This window comes from Mustela erminea, chromosome 13 (genome assembly GCF_009829155.1).
Source record: "Mustela erminea isolate mMusErm1 chromosome 13, mMusErm1.Pri, whole genome shotgun sequence".
Taxonomy (NCBI): Eukaryota; Metazoa; Chordata; class Mammalia; order Carnivora; family Mustelidae; genus Mustela; species Mustela erminea.
The window spans coordinates 48,839,777-48,860,339 of record NC_045626.1 but is presented as its reverse complement, the minus strand read 5'-3'; the positions used below and the strand labels follow the sequence as shown (position 1 = coordinate 48,860,339).

The 20,563-nt window shown below is 38.9% G+C and overlaps 2 protein-coding genes across 2 annotated transcripts; one reads left to right on the top strand and one right to left on the bottom strand.

Moving 5' to 3' along the window:
• The first annotated feature begins 467 nt into the window (after window positions 1-467).
• Window positions 468-15,512, top strand: SNRPD1 (small nuclear ribonucleoprotein D1 polypeptide). The gene is made up of 4 exons (XM_032309424.1): window positions 468-626; window positions 7,981-8,057; window positions 10,014-10,205; window positions 15,331-15,512. The coding sequence occupies exons 1-4, from the start codon at window positions 613-615 to the stop codon at window positions 15,405-15,407; spliced, it is 360 nt and encodes a 119-aa protein (XP_032165315.1). The 5' UTR covers window positions 468-612; the 3' UTR covers window positions 15,408-15,512.
• Window positions 15,513-18,828: 3,316 nt separating this feature from the next.
• Window positions 18,829-19,309, bottom strand: LOC116571491 (nicotinamide phosphoribosyltransferase-like). Its single transcript, XM_032309459.1, has one exon. It carries the CDS (start codon window positions 19,246-19,248, stop codon window positions 18,829-18,831), a length of 420 nt encoding a protein of 139 aa, XP_032165350.1. The 5' UTR covers window positions 19,249-19,309.
• Window positions 19,310-20,563: the final 1,254 nt, after the last annotated feature.

Sequence of the window (20,563 nt, the reverse complement as noted above, 5' to 3'; positions counted from 1 at the left end):
TCCTGGGAGCAAGTCCCACATTGGGTTCCTTGCTCGGAAGGGAACCTGCTTGCCGCTCCCCCTTGCTTGTACTCAGTCTCTCTGACAAATAAATAAGTAGAATCTGTAAAAAAAAAAAAAAAAAAAAAAAAAAAAAAAATCAAGTAAAAATAATCAGCTAAAGTGATTTCCTTCAGGTACATTGCTAGTGTTGGAGAAGAATTAGAATTATTCTTTGGGCTTTCTCAGAATTTCCCTTCCTTCACGGGTATACCTAGTGCTGCATAACACACGGATCCCGGCTGTTCTGAAGTGCCCACTAATCGGATCTAATCTCCTCAAATCGCCCCCCTTACTGGAATTTTCCTCCTGGACCAGCTTCTAAGCACTCTCAGCCCTCGCAAGACACACCTCCAGCCGCCAGGGGCCGTAGTGACGTTCCACGCAGCCGGAAGGGAGTGCGGCCCAGCGTGGCGTCGGCGTTTCCGATTTGCGCCGGCAGCGCTCCTCTCGCGCTCTTTACGTCGGATCCCAGGGAGTAGGCGTTTCCGGCCATTCATACTCCTAGTCTTTCGGACCTGGGTAGTCGGGTTTTCTGCACGATCCCACCGAAACAGCGACGGCGCCGCTAGGATGAAGCTCGTAAGGTGAGGCTGTAGCCCAGGGGGGAGGGCTGTGATGGTTTGGGCCGGGAGCGGGAGGCCAGACTGCCCAGTTGCCGGAGGCGCGAAAGCCGCGTGCGCGCGCGGCCTGCTAACGGCCTCCCGCGCCAGCTGCTCCCGCCCCATCTTGGCCGCGCCGCCGCGGGCTCTGGAGCTAGAGCTTCAGACAGGATTGCGCGCGGATCCCGCGTGTCCTCAGACAAGGGGACGTAAGAGCCTGGCGGTTTCTTGCCACCCAGTGTTTTAGAGGCCTTAAAGATGCAACGCCAGGCTTACGAGTTCTACCCTCAGTTAGTTGGAGGTGTTCCTTTCGTTAGAACTCGTGCTCTAGCCTAGATTACTTTTCCGGGCAGTCGCAGCTCTGAGGCCCGGCAAATATAACGAAGTGTAGGTTCCCTGAGAACGTGGCAGGTATAAAGGAAAATTATGTGCATTGCATTAATGAGCTTTTAAAATGTACTTAGAAGCTACGCGGTTTATCTGGAAATAATGAAACCTATTTCCGAAATGTTTTAAATCAGGATTGGACGTCTGATTTCATTAGGGTTTTTTTTTTTTTTTCGTTTGTGTTTTGATAACTCCTTAGAGTTAAGATGACTTAACTCACATGTTCGTTCAAAATAGGACTTTAATTCAGGAAAAAATGTCCCAACGTGAGGCAGAATCAGTTTACGTATCTGTGGCTGATTATGCAGATAATCGCTTTTCTATTTTGTGTTTAAACTTCATCGGGTTAGTTGAGCCTACTGGTTTACTGATTTGAGTAATTCATTCTAAACTTCTTGCAGATAGATATGGTTTTGGTGTTTTGTCCTTGAGGCGGAGCGCCTGAACCTAGAGGAGGTTTCTGATTAAGTTAGCAGTTACATGTGTTGCTAGTCTCTTGTCTCAATCAGGATTTGTCAGTTAGGATCAATCAATTATTGGGCACCTGTTACACTGTATGCTGATAATGGATTTTTTTTTTTAAGATTTTATTTATTTGACAGGCAGAGATCACAAGTAGGCAGAGAGGCAGGCAAGAGAGGCGGGAAGCAGGCTCCATGCTGTGCAGAGAGCCCGATGTGGGTGGGGCTTGATACCAGGACCCTGAGACCATGACCTGAGCTGAAGGCAGAGACTTAACCCACTGAGCCACCCAGGCGCCCCTGGATTTTTTTTTTTTTTTTTAAGGTGGGTCCTTGCCTTCTTGGAATTTTCTGTTTGTCAAGACAGGTAGATAATTTCTAGGATGATTGAAATAACATAAAACCCTCAATCTGTATTCAGAGTTTATAGGGAAGGCTTCAGGTTAACTTATAGTCCATTTTTATTTGAACTGTAACTTCGGAGGGAAACCCCCCAGAATTTAAAGTATGTTTTTGCAGTTTCTCAATACCTGCCTGTCTAAATACTTAAGTTTTGTGTCAGATTCTTTGGAATCAGGTTGTCGCATTTAAAGATAGTGCATGTTGTGACGCAGTTTTCCTGAAAATTTTAAAGGCTATACTGAATCCTGTTCTGAGTCTTAGTAGAAATAAAATTTCTTCTTACTGGAGAATGTATTTTTTGCTAAGAAAACAGTTATTTATCTAACTGGTTTGCACTTTTGGTTGACTTATTTTTGTATGATGCTTGGTGCATGATCATCCTTACTGTCACTCCAAACATAAAGATCTTTGAATTGTCTTTAACATCTTTCTTGATAATCTGATGAATTGCCAGGTTTTCACAATTTTAGCCATTTTAGTGCTTGTGTAGTAGTGTCTTGTTATGGCTTCAGTTTGCATTTTCCTAATGACTACTTATGTAGAACACTTTTTCACCTGCTTATTGGCAATTCATGTATCTTTGTGAAGTGTTTGGTTTTGATTGTGTTTAGCATTGAGTTGTAGGAATTCTTTATATATCCTGCATACTAGTCCTCTGCCAGTGTAATTTCTCCCAGTTTGACTTGCATGTTCATTCCTTTAATAACTTCTTTTGGTGAGCAGAAGTTTATTTTGAGGAAGTTTTAATTTACCAGCTTTTCCTTTATAGTTATTCTCTGTGTACTCACATTTTTACTTACCCTCAAACCACAAAGTTTTCTCCTATATTTTCCTCTTAAAGCTTTATGATTTTAACTTTAATGTTTAGACCTGTGATCTATCTTAAATTAATTTTGGGAAGTGGTGTGAGTTAGGGTTCCAAGGTCATTTCTTCTACATAGATTTCCATTATTCTATTATCTTAGGGAAGGTAAATTCCTATTACCATGGATTTGTTTTGTTTTTAAGATTTTATTTATTTATTTGATAGAGAGCACAAGCAGACAGAGTGTCCAGCAGAGGAAGAGAGAGAGAGGCAGGCTTCCTGACAAGCAAGGAGCCCTATATGGGACTTGATCCCAAGACCCTGTGATCATGACCCAAGCTGAAGGCAGTCGGTTAACCCACTGAGCCACCCAGGCGTCCCTACCATGGATTTCATCATTTGTTGAAAGGCTTTCCTTTGCTGATTGTTTTGACAGTCCTTTGACAGTCCCATTGGCACCTTGTAGAAAATAAACTATATCAATGTGGGTTCATTTCTAGATGCTATTCTGTTTCATTGATCTATTTGTTGTTGTTCCTGTCTCTTGGTAACTGTAACTTTAACCTATGTCCTGCTCTAGCCACCTAACTTGTCTTCCAATGTGAATATGACCCTGGTGCTCCACTTCATTGATGAAAACCCTTCAGTAGCTTTTTAACAGCTTGAGCTATCCTTGAAAGGAACCTACCTTACTCTTCTCTACTCATTTTCTGGGACTTAATAATCCATTGGTAGTGTAGCTATAGTTTCTCTTCATGTTGTGCTATTTCTTACTCCCAATTCTTTGCTATTGTTGCTTTTTGCAGTGTATTTCCAACTTTACAGACTTCTTACTAAAAATTCACTAAGCTCTGACTCCCTCCTATCCATGCTACATTATGTTCCTGGCAAAAGCCTGCTCGTATATCTATTGCTTTTTAAATTTAGTTACCTTTAAATATCTTCTGTGTCTGTCCTTTCCACTACAGTTTGAGCTCCTTTCATTCATTTTTAATCCTCATTGCCAAGCACAGGGACTACGACATAATGATAAATATTATTTGTCAAAGAAACATCCTTGAACTTGGTGAAATGTATTTTGATTCCTTCAGAAACTATTTTTCCTTACTTTGGTTTTCCTTTTTACTTCCGTATGGTAGATTGTTTAATTATTAAAATGTTTTATTTTTACTTCATTCCTGTTTCCACAAATGATTTGAACCGCTATAAGAGTTAAATGTTGGGGCATCAGTGGCTCAGTCAGTTAAGTGTCCGACTCTGGATTTTGGTTCAGGTCATGATCTCAGTCCTGGGATCAAGCCCCACATGGGGTTGCCAGCTCTGTAGAGTCTGCTTATTTCCCTCTACCTCTGTGCACGCATGCTCTCTCTTTCTCTCTCTCTCTGAAATAAAGTAAATGTTCTTTAAGAAAAGTTAAACCTTATTACTGAGGGGGACAATAAAAATTTTTTTTTAATTAAGTAAACTATATGCCCAATGTGGGGCTCAAACTCACGACCCGAATATCAAGAGTTGCATGCTCTACTTCCTGAGTCAGCCAGGTGCCCTAAAATGAAAGATTTTTTAAAAACCAAAGCTTGATAATGGAAAACTGTTAGATGAAAATTTTAAGCTAATAAGTGATTATTAAATTGAAAGCATAAAGAATTTTTTCCAATGAAATAAAGCATTAACGGTTTGTTAAGAGAGACTTTATTCTCTTTAACAACAAATATGAGAAGGATTCAATACATGGATTTTTTTTTTTTTTAAGATTTTATTGATATATTTGTCAGAGAGTGGGGAGAGAGAGAGAACACAAGCATAGGGAGTGTCAGGCAGGGGAGAAGCAGACTCCCCACTGAGGAAGGAGTCCAATGCAGAGCTCAATCCCAGGACCCTGGGATCATGACCTGAGCTGAAGGCAGATGCCCAACCAACTGAGCCACCCATGCATCCCTATGTGCATCTTTATATACAAAGACAGATTAACTTTTTTTTTTTTAATTTGGGACTTGATATGTCTGTCCCCCTTATGATGGCTGCCTGTGCCACTAAAATAGTGGTTTTTTAAGATTATCTTCCCTTTTTTTTTTTTTAAAGATTTTATTTATTTATTTGAAAGAGAGAGACACAGCTAGAGAGGAATCACAAGCAGGGGGAGTGGGAGAGGTAGAAGTAGGATTCCCGCCAAGCAGGGAGCCTGATGCAGGGCTTGATCTCAGGACCCTGGGATCATGACCTGAGCCAAAGGCAGACGCTTAACGACTGAACCATCCAGACGCGTGACCGCCCCGCACCTTTTTAAGATCTTATTTACTTGACACAGAGAGAGGTAGTAAGAGAGGGGACACAAGCAGGGGGACTGTGAGGGAGAAACAGGCTTCCCACTGAGCAGGGAACCCACTGTGGGGCTCCATCCCAGGACCCTGCAGTCATGACCTGAGCTGAAGGCAGATGCTTAAAGACTGAGCCACCTAGATGCCCCATCTTCCTTTTAATCTTTGAAGCATTTCAGCCAACTGTTACCCAGTGCCTTTGACACCCAAGGTTAGATATAAAGGTCTCAATCCTTGCAGTAGTCTAATGGGGGAGCAAAATAGGTGATTCAACATGTACCATTTAGTGTGATGCTAGGATAGGGTGTACAAAGTATATATTATAAGTTTCTACTATAAATTATAAATTTCTAATTTATTATAAGTTAGAATTAAGAACTATATCGTTAGATCATATTGCAGGATTATTGTTATTTTCCTGTATGTGATTGTGGTGTTATGATTATATAGGAGAATATTCTCATTAGAAAATGAATGATGAAGTACAGATGATAACGGTGAAAGTATAAGTTGTGTGGGGACACTCCCACATAAATGACAACTTTTTTTTTTTAAAGATTTTATTATTTGTCAGCAAGCACAAGCAGGGAAAGCAGCAGGCAGAGGGAGAAGCAGGCTCCCCCCTTGAACAGGGACACAATCTCAGGATCTTGGGATCATGACTGGAGCTGAAGGCAGATGCCCAACACACTGAGCCACCCAGGCGTTCCTAAATGGCAACATTTTAATAATTTGTGAACCTTTCCATTTTTCTTTCTCTGAAATATTTCAGAGTAATAAGTTGAGGTAAAACAAAAGACTAGATGAGGTGGGGGAATGGATGGATTATTTAGTAAACATTATTGAGGCATCTGGCTGTCTAAATGAGAGAAAAAATAAAGGCAGATTTCTACTTCATGTTGCACAGAAAAGAGTTGAATTCCAAGTGGGTTAAAACTCTAAACAGAAAAGTAGAAGAGGGACATCTGGGTGGCTTGGTCAGTTGAGCCTCTGACTCTTGGTTTTGTCCTGAGTCACGATCTCAGGGTCATGAGATCGAACCCTGCACTGGATTCCGCCCTCAGTGCGGAGTCTACTTAAGATTCTCTTCCTTTCGGGGTGCCTGGGTGGCTCAGTGGGTTAAGCCACTGCCTTCTGCTCAGGTCATGATCTCAGGGTCCTGGGTTCGAGTCCTGCATCGGGCTTTCTGCTCAGCAGGGAGCCTGCTTCCTCCTCTCTCTCTCTCTGCCTGCCTCTCTGCCTACTTGTGATCTCTCTGTGTCAAATAAATAAATAAAATCTTTAAAAAAAAAAAAGATTCTCTTCCATTCTTTCTGCTCCCTTCCGTGTGTGCACACTTTCTCTGTGTCTCAAAATAAATAAAATCTTTTTTAAAAAAGAAAACTAGAAGGAATAAGACCTTTTACAGTCTTGTGGTGGGAAACATCTTGAACAATTTAATACCTGAAAAGTATTCACAGATTTAGCAACCTAAGAATGAAAACCACAAACTTGAATGGCTGTGGAAAATTGGTAGAAAATTTAAAAAAAATTTTTTTTGACCTAATTGAAAATGTGTAAATAGGTAGTTCAAAAAAAAAATACAAATTTCCTATATTCATGAAAAGATGTTCAATCTTAGGGTGCCTGGGTGGCTCAGTGGGTTAAAGCCTCTGCCTTCGGCTCAGGTCCTGGGATTGAGCCCCCTCATCAAGCTCTGTGCTCAGCGGGGAGCCTGCTTCCTCTCTCTCTCTGCCTGCCTCTCTGCCTACTTGTGATCTGTCTGTCAAATAACTAAATAAAATCTTTGGGAAAAAAAAAAAGATTTTCAATCTTACAAGTAAAAGGGAAAAACAAATTCTTTTTTCCCCCTGTAGAAGTGATGAAAATTCAGATGATTGATAGCATTGTTGCTAAGGATTTGCGTAAATGGATTTGTGATAAACATACATGTGTATTTAAACAGCTGAATGAGAATTACAGGGTATAGAAGTTAATAAAGTTATGACTAAATTTGCATTAAAACATATATACCCTAAAAGTGCATATAAAGTGGTCTAGAAGAATCTCATACACATGGAGGGGGGTTAGAAAGGGAGACTTTTAATCTATTATACATGAAGCATGTAATTTTTTACTACCAGTTATAATTTTTTCTTTGTACTTTAGTGAGGTAGTTGCGTATAGTGTAAGCTTAAGGTGTACAGTATAATGATTTGGCTTATGTGTATTGCAAAATGATTACCACAGTAAGTTTAGTTAACATACATCATTTAGTATGAATACCAAAAAAGAGAAGGGGGAAAATGTTTTTTTCTTGTGATGAACTTTCAGGATCTACCTTCCCCCCGCCCCCCAGGATCTACTTTCAGCAACTTTCACACGTACCATACAGTAGCATTAATAACTGTAGGTATCATGTTGTATGCCGCATTCCTAATATTTAATTTGCCTTTATCTGGAAGTTTGTACCATTTGACCACTTTCATACAATTTCTTAATTTCAATTTGTGGATTATAGTGATTTTAGGATCTGTATGCATGGATTGGAGGTTAAGCTGAATAATGGTTTAGAGAATCAAATGTCTCAATGACAGCTTTGTTGTTGTTGTTGTTGTTGTTGTTGGAGCATAAGCAGGGGCAGCAGGCAGAGGGGGAAGGAGAAGCAGGCTCCCCGCTGATCAAGGAGCCTGATGCTGGGGCTCAATACCAGGGCGCTGGGATCTTGACCTGAGCCAAAGGGAGACCCTTAACCAACTGAGCCACCCAGGCGCCCCTGACTGCTTCTGATATTACTATGCTCCTTCATAAATATTGAGGGTATAGTTCAAGGAAAGCTAAAATTGTTATGCAGATTATTATTAGGAATTGATACAGGTAGCATCTATAGCAGATTTTGAACATTTAGAAATTTCACCCTTTGACTTAAAAAAGATGTAAAATGTTAAAGGTGAATACTTGTTACTCTATTCCCACTGTTTTTACAGATTTTTGATGAAATTGAGTCACGAAACTGTAACCATCGAATTAAAGAATGGAACACAGGTCCATGGAACAATCACAGGTATGGAGATTAGACAGCTCTAGAGCACTTTTTTTCCCCTTGCCTCTTCCACCTTTAAGGCCAGAATTCTTTTTTGGTGACATCTCATTCTTTTTGCTTGGATTATTTCATTGACCTTCTTAAGCCTTACCTTAAGTACTTATGCTAAGACCAAACTGAATTCCCCACGTTATCCTGCGTGTGACCCTGTTTTAGTTTTTAAAGCCTTTTGTGCATTTTGCCTATGTATTCCTATACCTAGAATGTTGCATCTTCCCAAAGTATATTTTACTCTTTTTTAGAATTTTGTGTTCTCTATTAGATTGTAAAGTCCCTGAAGATAGAGGATGGGATTTTCCTGTTTGAAATGGGTTATTTGAGAGTATTTTCCTTCCTTCCTTCTTTCTTTCTTTCTTTCATGTCTTACTCTGCTTTAATAATACTATATGTATAGTTTAAGGCGGCTGCCTTTCTTCATTTATAGTAGTGTTCCCCGCAAAATTGCAAAAGAATTGCTGAGCCAAGTGAATGAAAATGCTATTTTATTTTATTTTATTTTATTTTAAAGATTTTTATTTATTTATCTGACAGACAGAGATCACAAGTAGGCAGAGAGGCAGGCAGAGAGAGAGAGAGAGAGGAGGAAGCAGGCTCCCTGCAGAGCAGAGAGCCTGATGTGGGGCTCGATCCCAGGACCCTGGGATCATGACCTGAGCCGAAGGCAGAGGCTTTAACCCACTGAGCCACCCAGGCGCCCCGAAAATGCTATTTTAGTATGTGGTCCCAGTCTCTGAAATATTTAAATCCTAAGTTTATAAGTAAGTTTTAACTTGAAGGTCCAGCATCTGAATAAACCAGGAGAGATATACAATGTTAAACTGATTGATTTTAGTGTACTCATGTTTGCAACAGCAATTGCTTTGAAAAGAAATTGGTACAATATAAGGTTTCAATATTGTATAGTCATTAACCATGTGCTACTGAGGAAGTGTAATTGCTATTTGGAATGGATTTTGGGAAATTTGAGAGAATTTGTGTTTTCTGACCCTATTTCCTAGGAACAGAAATTAACTAGATCTTTAGTTAATCCCACTTGTTGAGATAGATTGGTAAAGGCTCCAGTAATTAGGTATATCTAAGATAATGCCATGTATTTATTCTAGAAAATTGTGTTTTTATTTTGCAAAATCTCACACTAAAAACAATGGGGAAAATAGTGTGGGGAAGACCATTAAAAACTTGTACAACTTAGTAGTATTAACAAAAACAGTAGCTTTCCTTTAAAAAGGCAGTTAAAAAGACATGTTAAATTTCTAGTAACAAGGAAAATACTACAGTACATTATAGGACGTTTTATTTATTTATTTATTTATTTTTTTTTTTTAAAAGATTTTATTTATTTATATGACAAAGAGAGATCACGAGTAGGCAGAGAGGCAGGCAGAGAGAGAGAGAGGAGGAAGCAGGCTCCTGCTGAGCAGAGAGCCCAATGCGGGACTCAATCCCAGGACCCTGAGATCATGACCCGAGCTGAAGGCAGCGGCTCAACCCACTGAGCCACCCAGGCGCCCTAGGACGTTATATTTAAAACAAGGCTTATAGCTTGGTGGAATGAGGCATAAGGAAGTTATGGAGATAGTGAGAGAACTATGCCTAAACATTGCTAACCCTAAGATCAGAATACCTGCGCACAGTGTCAGTGAGTCAAGTATCACTCAGGGTTCCTCCATGGCTTGCTGCATTGACCTCTGTATGCATTCTTAACCATGCAAAATATTAATATGCTGGGATAGTCTCTGAAGGAAGGATTTCTGGTTTATATTGACATTATACACTCATGAACCAACTTGCACTGTAGCAGAACAGACAATATTCTTTTGTATTGTTTTGTATTACGGTATTTACTGTGGCTTGATAGATAAACTGATTATCTTCTTTATCATACTAATAATTGGCCTTTTTTTTTTTGCCCTCTAGGTGTAGATGTCAGCATGAATACCCATCTTAAAGCTGTGAAAATGACTTTGAAGAATAGAGAACCAGTACAGCTGGAAACACTGAGTATTCGAGGAAATAACATTCGATATTTTATCCTACCAGACAGCTTACCTCTGGATACACTACTTGTGGATGTAGAACCAAAGGTGAAATCTAAGAAAAGAGAGGCTGGTAAGTTTGAAGGATTATAAACATTTTTATGAATGTATTTTTGTCTTTTGATCTGCTACTCAAAATAGAAACGTTGAGGGGCACCTGGGTGGCTTATTTGGTTGAGCATCCACCTCTTGGTTTCGGCTCAGGTCGTGATCTCAGCGTCATGAGATTGAGCCCCATGTCAGCCTTTGTGCTTGGCCGAGATTCTACTTGAGATTCTTCCTACCTCCCTCTCTCTCCTGCCTCATACGGCTACTCATGCATGCTTTGTCTATCTCTAGTGAATAAATAAATAAAAATCTTTTTTTTTTTTTTAAGAGAGATAAACATTTATGAACATTTTTTTTTGTTTTCTTGATTCCATGTACTTGCCGTTGAGTGCGTATAGTATTTATTAATAATTCCTGATGTTTCTGTTAAAGACAAGCCATTTTTTGTTCCTCTGCCTGGCCTAGTCCCCCTCCCTCTGTACACTTGGAAAGATTTGGGATTTGACTCTATTCCTGTTATTTTGAAATTTCTTGATTACTTGGCATTGGGTCTTTGCTTGCTCTCCCTGTGTTTTCCTCCATTTTGTTGTTTTGGCTATTTGGTGGATCATCCCCTTCAACACGGATAGTCTTGCCTTTTAAAGCTAAGAAATATTCTTGTATGGCTTTGGTACATTTCTTCTGTTCGTTCTTGTTAGAAGTCTTAATAATTGGGTCTTCTGAGTGATTGTGTAAGTCTTTTCTCTCTTTTTTTTCCTTTTTTTCTGTTTTCTGAGAGATTTCTTTGACTTTATCTTCCAGTCTAACATATAGTTAATCATCAGGCCTCCTGTTCTGTGATAATTTTTCATAGAATCTTGTTCTCTATCTGAAAAATACTGGATAGGATATAAATTTATAAGACATTAGTGATTTTTCCATAAGTTTTATTTTGTACTTGGCATTCTTTTCTCGGGTTTCTCTTTCTATTTGGTCTCTTTGTTTTTTTAAGTCTTTATTTGAATTCCAGTTAACATACAATGTTATGTTAGTTTCAGGTGTACAACATAGTGGTTCAGCAATTCCGTATATGGCCCGGTGGTCATCGTGACAAGTATACTCCTTAATCCCCATCACGTATTTCATACATCCCCCGTCCCCCTCCTCTCTCGTAATCATTGGTTTGTTCTTTTGTTCTCTTTTATATAGTTAAGAGTTTCTTGATCAAGTTATATCTCTCTCCCCGCATATTTGCTCTCTTTATTTGATCTTTATGTTGTAGGCTTGATTTCAGTATCTTATACTTTGGCCATCTATTATTTTTTTTTCACATTTTTAAAAAAAAATTTATAAACATATAATGTATTTTTATCCCCAGGGGTACAGGTCTGTGAATCGCCAGGTTTACACACTTCACAGCACTCACCATAGCACATACCCTCCCCAATGTCCATAACCCCACCCCCTTCTTCCAAACCCCCTCCCCCCAGCAACCCTCAGTTTGTTTTGTGAGGTTAAGAGTCACTTATGGTTTGTCTCCCTCCCAATCTCATCTTGTTTCATTCATTCTTCTCCTACCCCCTTAACCCCCCATATTGCATCTCCACTTCCTCATATCAGGGAGATCATATGATAGTTGTCTTTCTCCGCTTGACTTATTTCGCTAAGCATGATACCCTCTAGTTCCCTCCACGTCGTTGCAAATGGCAAGATTTCATTTCTTTTGATGGCTGCATAGTATTCCATTGTGTATATATACCACATCTTCTTTATCCATTCATCTGTTGATGGACATCAGGTTCTTTCCATAGTTTGGCTATTGTAGACATTGCTGCTATAAACATTTGGGTGCATGTGCCCCTTTCGGATCACTACGTTTGTATCTTTAGGGTAAATACCCAGTAGTGTAATTGCTGGGTCATAGGGTAGTTCTATTTTCAACATTTTGAGGAACCTCCAAGCTGTTTTCCAGAGTTATACCAACAGTATAGGTGGGTTATATACTGTTGTTATACCAACAGTATAGGTGGGTTCCCCTTTCTCCACATCCTCGCCAGCATCTGTCATTTCCTGACTTGTTAATTTTAGCCATTCTGACTAGTGTGAGGTGATATCTCATTGATTTGTATTTCCCTGATGCCGAGTGAAGTGGAGCACTTTTTCATTTGTGTCTTGGCCATCTGGATGTCTTCTTTGCAGAAATGTCTGTTCATGTCTTCAGCCCATTTCTTGATTGGATTATTTGTTCTTTGGGTGTTGAGTTTGCTGCTAAGTTCTTCATAGATTTTGGACACTAGCCCTTTATCTGATATGTCATTTGCAAATATCTTCTCCCATTCTGTCAGTTGTCTTTTGGTTTTGTTAACTGTTTCCTTTTCTGTGCAAGAGCTTTTGATCTTGATGAAATCCCAATAGTTCATTTTTGCCCTTGCTTCCCTTGTCTTTGGCGATGTTCCTAGGAAGATGTTGCTGCGGCTGAGGTCGAAGAGGTTGCTGCCTGTGTTCTCCTCAAGGATTTTGATGGATTCCTTTCTCACATTGAGGTCCTTTATCCATTTTGAGTCTATTTTCGTGTGTGGTTAAGGAAATGGTCCAATTTCATTTTTCTGCATGTGGCTGTCCAATTTTCCCAACACCCATTTATTGAAGAGGCTGTCTTTTTTCCGTTGGACATTCTTTCCTGCTTTGTCAAAGATTAGTTGACCATAGAGTTGAGGATCTATTTTTGGGCTCTCTATTCTGTTCCTTTGATCTATTTGTCTGTTTTTGTGCCAGTACCATGCTGTCTTGATTGTGACAGCTTTGTAATAGAGCTTGAAGTCCGGAATTGTGATGCCACCAACTTTGGCTTTCTTTTTCAATATTCCTTTGGCTATTTGAGGTCTTTTCTGGTTCCATATAAATTTTAGGGTTATTTGTTCCATTTCTTTGAAAAAAATGGATGGTATTTTGATAGGAATTGCATTAAATATATAGATTGCTTTAGGTAACATAGACATTTCCACAATATTTGTTCTTCCAATCCAGGAGCATGGAACATTTTTCCATTTCTTATTGCCTTCCTCAATTTCTTTCATGAGTACTTTATAGTTTTCTGAGTATAGATTCTTAGCCTCTTTGGTTTTGGCCATTTATTATTTAACAAGAACCCTAGGAAGAGAATTTCTGGGAGGGGAGGCTGGACTCCTGAGTTGGTGAGTCTCACTGTAGGGTAGTTTAGAAGTGAGCTGGCCTCTTCACTGAGGAGACTCAGAATTTCAGGATGTGGAATCATTTCTGGAGCTTTTCAACCCCCCGCTCCCCTGCAAAAATGATTGCTATCAAATACATGCCTGGCAGCCAGCATATTATAGGAGCAGAGCAGGAGAAAGGGGCTGGGTGTTTTGTAGAAGGTCACTTGATAGAGTGATTTTGAGACTTTTTTGCCTTCCACCCACACTAAGAAATATACTTTGCATCATGGCCCATTTATGCATATAACTGAAACAAAAATCTCAGGAAGAATTACTTAGTCTTAATACATGCAAATTCTGATATGTTTCTTATGCTCTTTTATTTTTTATTTATTTATTTTTTTTTTTTAAAGATTTTTTATTTCTTCATGTAACAGAGAAAGAGATCACAAGTAGGCAGAGAGGCAGGCAGAGAAAGAGGGGGGAGCAGACTCCCTGTTGAGCAGAGAGCCCGATGCGGGGCTCGATCCCAGGACCCTGAGATCATGACCTGAGCCGAAGGCAGAGGCTTAACCCACTGAGCCACCCAGGCGTCCCCTGCTCTTTTAGTTAAGGAAAAAATTTTAGGGGTACCTGGGTGGCTTAGTTGGTTAAATGTCTGCCTTTGGCTCAGGTCATGATCCTAGAGTCTGGGATTAAGCCCCACACAGGGCTCCCCACTCAGCAGCGAGTCTGCTTCTCCGTCTGCCCTTCACCCTGCTTGAGTTCTTTCTCCCTTTCTCTCTCTCTCAAATGAATAAATCTTTTTAAAGAAAAAAATTTTAGGTTGTAGCCTATAGCTTGAAAAATGCTAGATTAATTCCCTTTTCCCTTCCCCTCAGTTCTCTGCCTTTTGTTGCTATCCACTTTGCAATTATTTTAAGATCCGAAGTCTTTCTGTTTCAGTGTTTTAAGTGTCTTTTACCTTTTCTCTCCTACCTACCTGTCAGGGAAGTAATCATTAGCTTTGCAAGGTGCGGAGAAGAGGACTGACCAGTCTTGGGCCACATGTTTGTCAACCATTTTGTTTGTTTTCCACCCTCTCACTCTTGACTTCTAAGGTCATAGGTCTTCTAAGAGTTGTTCTTCCTTTAACATTTACAGATGTTAGTTTACTTTCTGGCTTTAAAAAATTGTTGAAGTTTTTCAACCACTGTATTCCCTCTCTCCTTCTCTTTCCTTTTTCTTTATGGGTATTTACCGTTTTTACTCCTTTTCTATTATGAGTAGTATTTCAGAAGGAATTAGAGATAAATGTGGTTAAGCTGCCTTATTTTAATAAAAATCCTAGACTGACTCTGTTTCTATGAATGAAAAGTTTGGCAACAGTGGGTAGAAGTTTAGAATGTGACTGACATGAACTTCATGTTAGGATTTTTTTTAATATTCATAGGTCTCTGAAGACTGAAAATAGATTCTTTTGAGAAATGAGTTTTCTGTCCATCTAATATTTAAGTAGACAGGAGACCAGCTGACACAGGGATGTCGCTATAATGATTACAATACTTTGTTTTGATTGGATCAAATGATTTAAGATTCTGAAGAGTCACAAGGTGGCTTGATGTAATGTTCTTTAAACTTTCTTAGCTTTGAATTAATTTGCTTGGATCCTATTCAGTAACCAAAAAATCTAACACATGGTGTTCATGTTCTGTTGATATCTCTTCCATCTTGTGTAAGGTTCAGATCATTTGGATTTTATTTTGTGTTGAATTTGAGACGTGATAGATATTTTAAAATGTGATGAATTTCTCAATAAATCAAGTGGAACAAACATTTAATTATCTTTGTAAGCCATCAGTTTTTGGTTCTGCATGGTAATATGTTGGGAGGGATGCCTGTGAGGTCACATTTGAGAGAAGCTGGGTTAAAGTTTTCTTTCCTGTAGATGCTATTTGTGGTGACCCAGGTAACAATCAGTACAGAAGAGAATTAACTTCGCTTTTTCTCTCTTCTTAGTTGCAGGAAGAGGCCGAGGCCGAGGAAGAGGAAGAGGACGTGGTCGGGGTAGAGGAAGAGGGGGTCCTAGGCGATAATGTCTCTCAAGATTACTATTTCAAAGTGAAACATGATTGGGGATATATTTTGTACAGGTTTTGTTTGTTTATGTCAGTTTTTAATAAACATAAATGTAGGACAGAGTTGTCTGTTGACTGTCAAATTAAATTTTAATAGTTCATTTGTATTCATGATACTTACGTATAAGAGCTAAGTATTACTACTAGGCAAATCCAGAATAATTTCATTCTTAGGTAAGGCTTTTAATATTTGAACTAAAATTTTTTTTATGAATGTATGTAGAATATATACCTATTTACTTCATATGCACTGAATATGCGTTTTGTTGCTTTACTTTGATTCCATTCTGTGGAACCTACCTATGAGTGAAATAACTTCTTTTTGGTACTTCAGAAACAAATGTCCTGTGGTTTGGTGTCTAAAATTGATTCCCCTTCCCTGAGTTTTAGTTTATGGAGACTTGGGTATTTAGTAAACGCTGATAGTCTTCTTCCAGTTCAGGAGTCTTAGACTTTGTTCTCATTAATGGATGTTTTTTTAAGGTTTTCAGTAGAATGTAATTTTACATTCTCTTGAGTTGAAGTTACAGATAACAGTCACTACTAGATTATCATTTGTGAGCTGTGTCAAAACCTGTTAACGTGAAATGTACCTGGCTCCTTTATCAAATACTTTTATAAGAAATCCTTTAAGAACAAAAAGAAAAAGACCTACTTTGATAGCAAAATTGGATTATTTCCCAGTTGTTAGTAAGGATTTTTAAAAAATTATTGCAGTTGGTTAAGCTTAGAGAAGAATACCTCTCACTATATGCAGTTCCTTGCAGAGTTTAACACCGTTTATTTTTTATTTAAAAAAATTTTTTAAAGTTTTTTTTTTTTTTATTTGACAGAGAGAGATCACAAGTAGGCAGAGAGGCAGGCAGAGAGAGAGGAGGAAGCAGGCTCCCTGCTGAGCAAGAGTCCAATGTGGGGCTCGATCCCCGGACCCTGAGATCATGACCTGAGCCGAAGGCAGAGGCTTTAACCCACTGAGCCACCTAGACACCCTACACCATTTATTTTTATGCTAAGGAAAAAAACCTGAGAATTGGGGGGAACTAAATAAATCTGTATTTACATTTAATCATGTACATAGGGTTTTTTGTCTTTTAAATATGAAGGTAATTTTTTGCAAAGATTATCTTAAAAGGTTTAGGCTCCAGTAAAGGGTTACATAAATTTAGAGATAGCAGGTGCATTTGTGTGTGCTGTGTCTCAACCTTTTCCATCCTCAGATCAATGATGACACAGGGTAGAGAGAGCAGACTTTTAAGGCAGACAGAACAGATTTTGCACACATGAATAACCATGAGTTGACTTCTGCCCTCATGGAGCTAACAGGCTAAAAGGGAAGCAGAGTTAAATGTGTGATAGGTTATTGCAAATTGTGAATGCTCTAGTGATAAAGAACACTTCATGATATCTTGTCTGCTTTATAAAACAGTTTGTATTGGCAGTTCATTTTGATTTTAAGTCAAATGCCAAAGTAACATAAAAGATTTTTAACTTATATTGTGAAAATTTTAACATCCAGATGTTTCCAGTGTGATGAGTCTAAAAACACATTTTTTTTTAATTGTTTTAAGATTTTATTTATTTATTTGACAGAGAAAGAGATACAAGTAGGCAGAGAAGCAGACAGAGACAGAGGGGAAGCAGGCGTCCTACTGAGCAGAAAGCCCGATGTGGGGCTCCATCCCAGGACCCTGAGATCATGACCTGAGCTGAAGGCAGAGGCTTAACCCACTGAGGCACCCAGGTGCCCAAGCATCTAACTCTTAATTTTGGTTCAGGTCATGATCTCAGGGCTGTGAGATGAAGCCCCAAGTTGGGCTCTGCTGGCGTGGAGTCTGCTTAATATTCTCCCTCTCAGGGCCCCTCGGTGGCTCAGATGGTTAAGTGTCTGCCTTTGACTCAGGTCATGATCTCCGGGTCCTGAGATCTAGCCCCATGTCAGGCTCCTGGCTTGGAGTCTGCTTCTCCTTCTGCTTCTCCGCACTGTTCACACTCTATCACTCTCAAATGAATAAATAAAATCTTAAAAAAAAAATTCTCCCTCTTCTGTCCCTCACTCTTCCCCAGAGCATGCACTTGCATGCATGCTTTCTTTCTCTTGGGGAGAAATGTGTTTATTCTAGAGGTCATTATTTCATTTTTATATGAAAAGAAAGCTGTTTGAACTGATTGCCATCATTAACTATAAGGGAAGCACTGCAGTGGGAATAGAATACACACCAAGCTGTGATGCGCTTCCCTGTCTTCTTTCCCCCCAAAAGTATATAGGAACTTAATGTTACTGCATTTTGCACATACGTGGTAATCTTTCAAAACTTTAAATTTTATATGTGAAATTTAATTTTCTTGATGAAATGTGAGTTTAGGTAGATAGTCTGTTTTAGTCTGTTGGAATTATGTTGGGTTATGCAAGATGGCTTAGTATTTTGAAATAATATTAATACAAGCAGCAGTCAAAACTAACATGATCTGCTATAACAGGTGTCAGAGTAATACTTAGTTAACATACAGCATTTATTCCCGAAAACCTAAACCAAAAGATACGTCCTTAACATGATGAAGAAACTATCTTAAATGAATAGGAGACATTTTCCAAAGATTTCAATTAAAACAACAGAAAAGAATGTCTAATATTGGTCTTCATTATTTAATGTGAAAATTCTCATGAATCCACGAATAAGGTACACTTTTGTAAAGGAAGATAAATTTTGGATTATTTACTATTTTCTGTGTAAGAACATGGTACTGTTCCATTTTTTCTGAAGTTTTTTAGTAAAAGTTTAAAGTTTTGCTTATGTATTTCTTATATTTTGGATAAAGTTAGTATATAATAGTGATTGATTTTACAAAAATAACACGAAGGTCTCTAGAAGTCAAGTGGAGTTGATTCTTATTATAGTAGTTCTGTTGTATAAAGTCCCTGAGAACCCTGTATTTGTGAATACTGAACCATGCTCCTAGGGAAAATAAAGGGTTAGGTTTCTCTGGGCCTGTGGTCACAACATTTTCATCAATGGGTCAATACATAACCTTGTTTTATGTGTGTATTTATTTAGACACTAATTTTATATATATATATGTGTATATATATATATATATATATTTTTTTTTACATTGAATTCATGACCAACAGCCCTGTAACTTCTGTCTGAGCAAAACTTAACACGTTTCCTGCAAAAAGCACATCACATTCTTCTTTATTTCCCCCCTCCCCAGTAAGCTTTATGCCCAATGTGGGGCTTGAGATCTAGAGTTGCATACTCTACCAACCAAGCCAGCCAGGTGCTCCATATCACAGCCTTCTTGTGCTTAGGAATACAAGACAGCACTACACTTAGAGGCCATTTTAAACAACAAAAGCACAAAATACAAAAAATTGGGACTAGACCATGAAAAGGACGTTTTGTTTACAGTAAGAATTGGAACAAGGCAAAGTGTTGCTTTGAACAGCTTTTATTTCTATTGGAAGGTGCCCATCGTATTTCTCAAGAATGTAGTTCCATCCCTTTTCATTAAAGACATCATCCTGGAAATGCTCTCTATACACTTCTTTGGCTTCTTGGATCTTCTCTTTGGTCACTACTTTACCTTTTAAGTACTTATTAAGAATGTACTGCAACCCATAAAATACTGTTTCCTCGTATTTCACCTTCTTTATTTTGGAGTTTTCTGTCTTCTTTTCACGGCATTCAAAGTAGGAATAAACTTTGCTTGTATTGGGTGGGTACTGTTTATAGTGAGTAACCTTGTAGGAGTCGGTGGCCAGGAGGATGTTGAACTCGACGTCTGCCGCAGCATTCATCTCGGGCGGGAGTGTGAGGGCCACGCGCCGCGAGGTGCCCGGCGCGGCGGCGAGGAAGGAGAAAAAATATGAGTGTGTAAGGTGACAATGTTTTGCTGCTCTTTGCATGTTCATGCATGACTACGAAAGGACTGTAAGTATTAATTTTGGACTTAGAAGTTAATTTTAGCAAGTAAGTGACTTCCCAAATACAGAATCCATGAATAATGAGAATTGACCATATTTAACATTCTGTTGAGATTACATACCAAAGTATTTCATGTATTGAAGTATATTTTAATATTTCTGATCTTGCAATGCTTCTTAAATGGTGTAAATTTAGGTTTGGGATCAAATCAAGTTTCTTTGTTGGTGTGTAGAATAACAAGTGCATCTGTACTTTGGTGTTGTAGAGTCAATGAACCACAGAAATTACATTGTGATTTGTAAGACTTAAGTAGAACTCATGAGTTACTAAAACCACTTTGTCTTTAAAGATTTTCCATGTTTTCTAGAAATTTTCCTATTTAAATACTTGTGGAACAGTGGCAAAAATCAGTTACGGCTTTTTAAAAAAATTCCTGAATCTCAAAACCAAGACTGGTACCACGCACGTATCAGGGTGGGGAAACCAGTATCAAGATGTGAATTCCCCTAACTAATAAGTTTAATGCAATTATCCTGGTGATTTTTTTTTAAGATTTTCTTTTTAAGTAATCTCTATACCCAATGTAGGGTCTAAACTCACAACCCTGAGATCAAGAGTCGCATGCTCTACTGACTGAGCCAGCCAGATTGACCCTGTTTTTTTGTTTTTTGTTTTTTGTTTTTGTTTTTTTAAGCACACATGCACAAGTAGGGGAAGGAACAGACAGAGAGAGACTTTTTTTTTTTAGAATTTTTTTTTTTTTTTAAGATTTTATTTATTTGTTTGACAAAGAGATCACAAGCAGGCAGAGAGGCAGGCAGAGAGAGAGAAGGAAGCAGGCTCCCCGCTGAGCAGAGAGCCCGATGCGGGGCTCGATCCCAGGACCCTGGGACCATGACCTGAGCCGAAAGCAGAGGCTTTAACCCTCTGAGCCACCCAGGTGCCCCCAGAGAGAGACTCTTAAAGCAGGTTACATACCCAGTGCAGAGCCTATTGGGGGGCTTGGACCCCACAACCTTGAGATGACCATTGGAACCGAAATTAAGAGTTGGACACTTAACCAACTGACTGAGCCACCCAGGTGTCCCCCTGGTGAGTTTTTATTTATTTTTTTAGCCTTTTAAAAAAGTTTTTATTTATTTGACAGAGAGAGGGAAAGAGAACACAAGCAGGGGGAGTGGGAGAGGG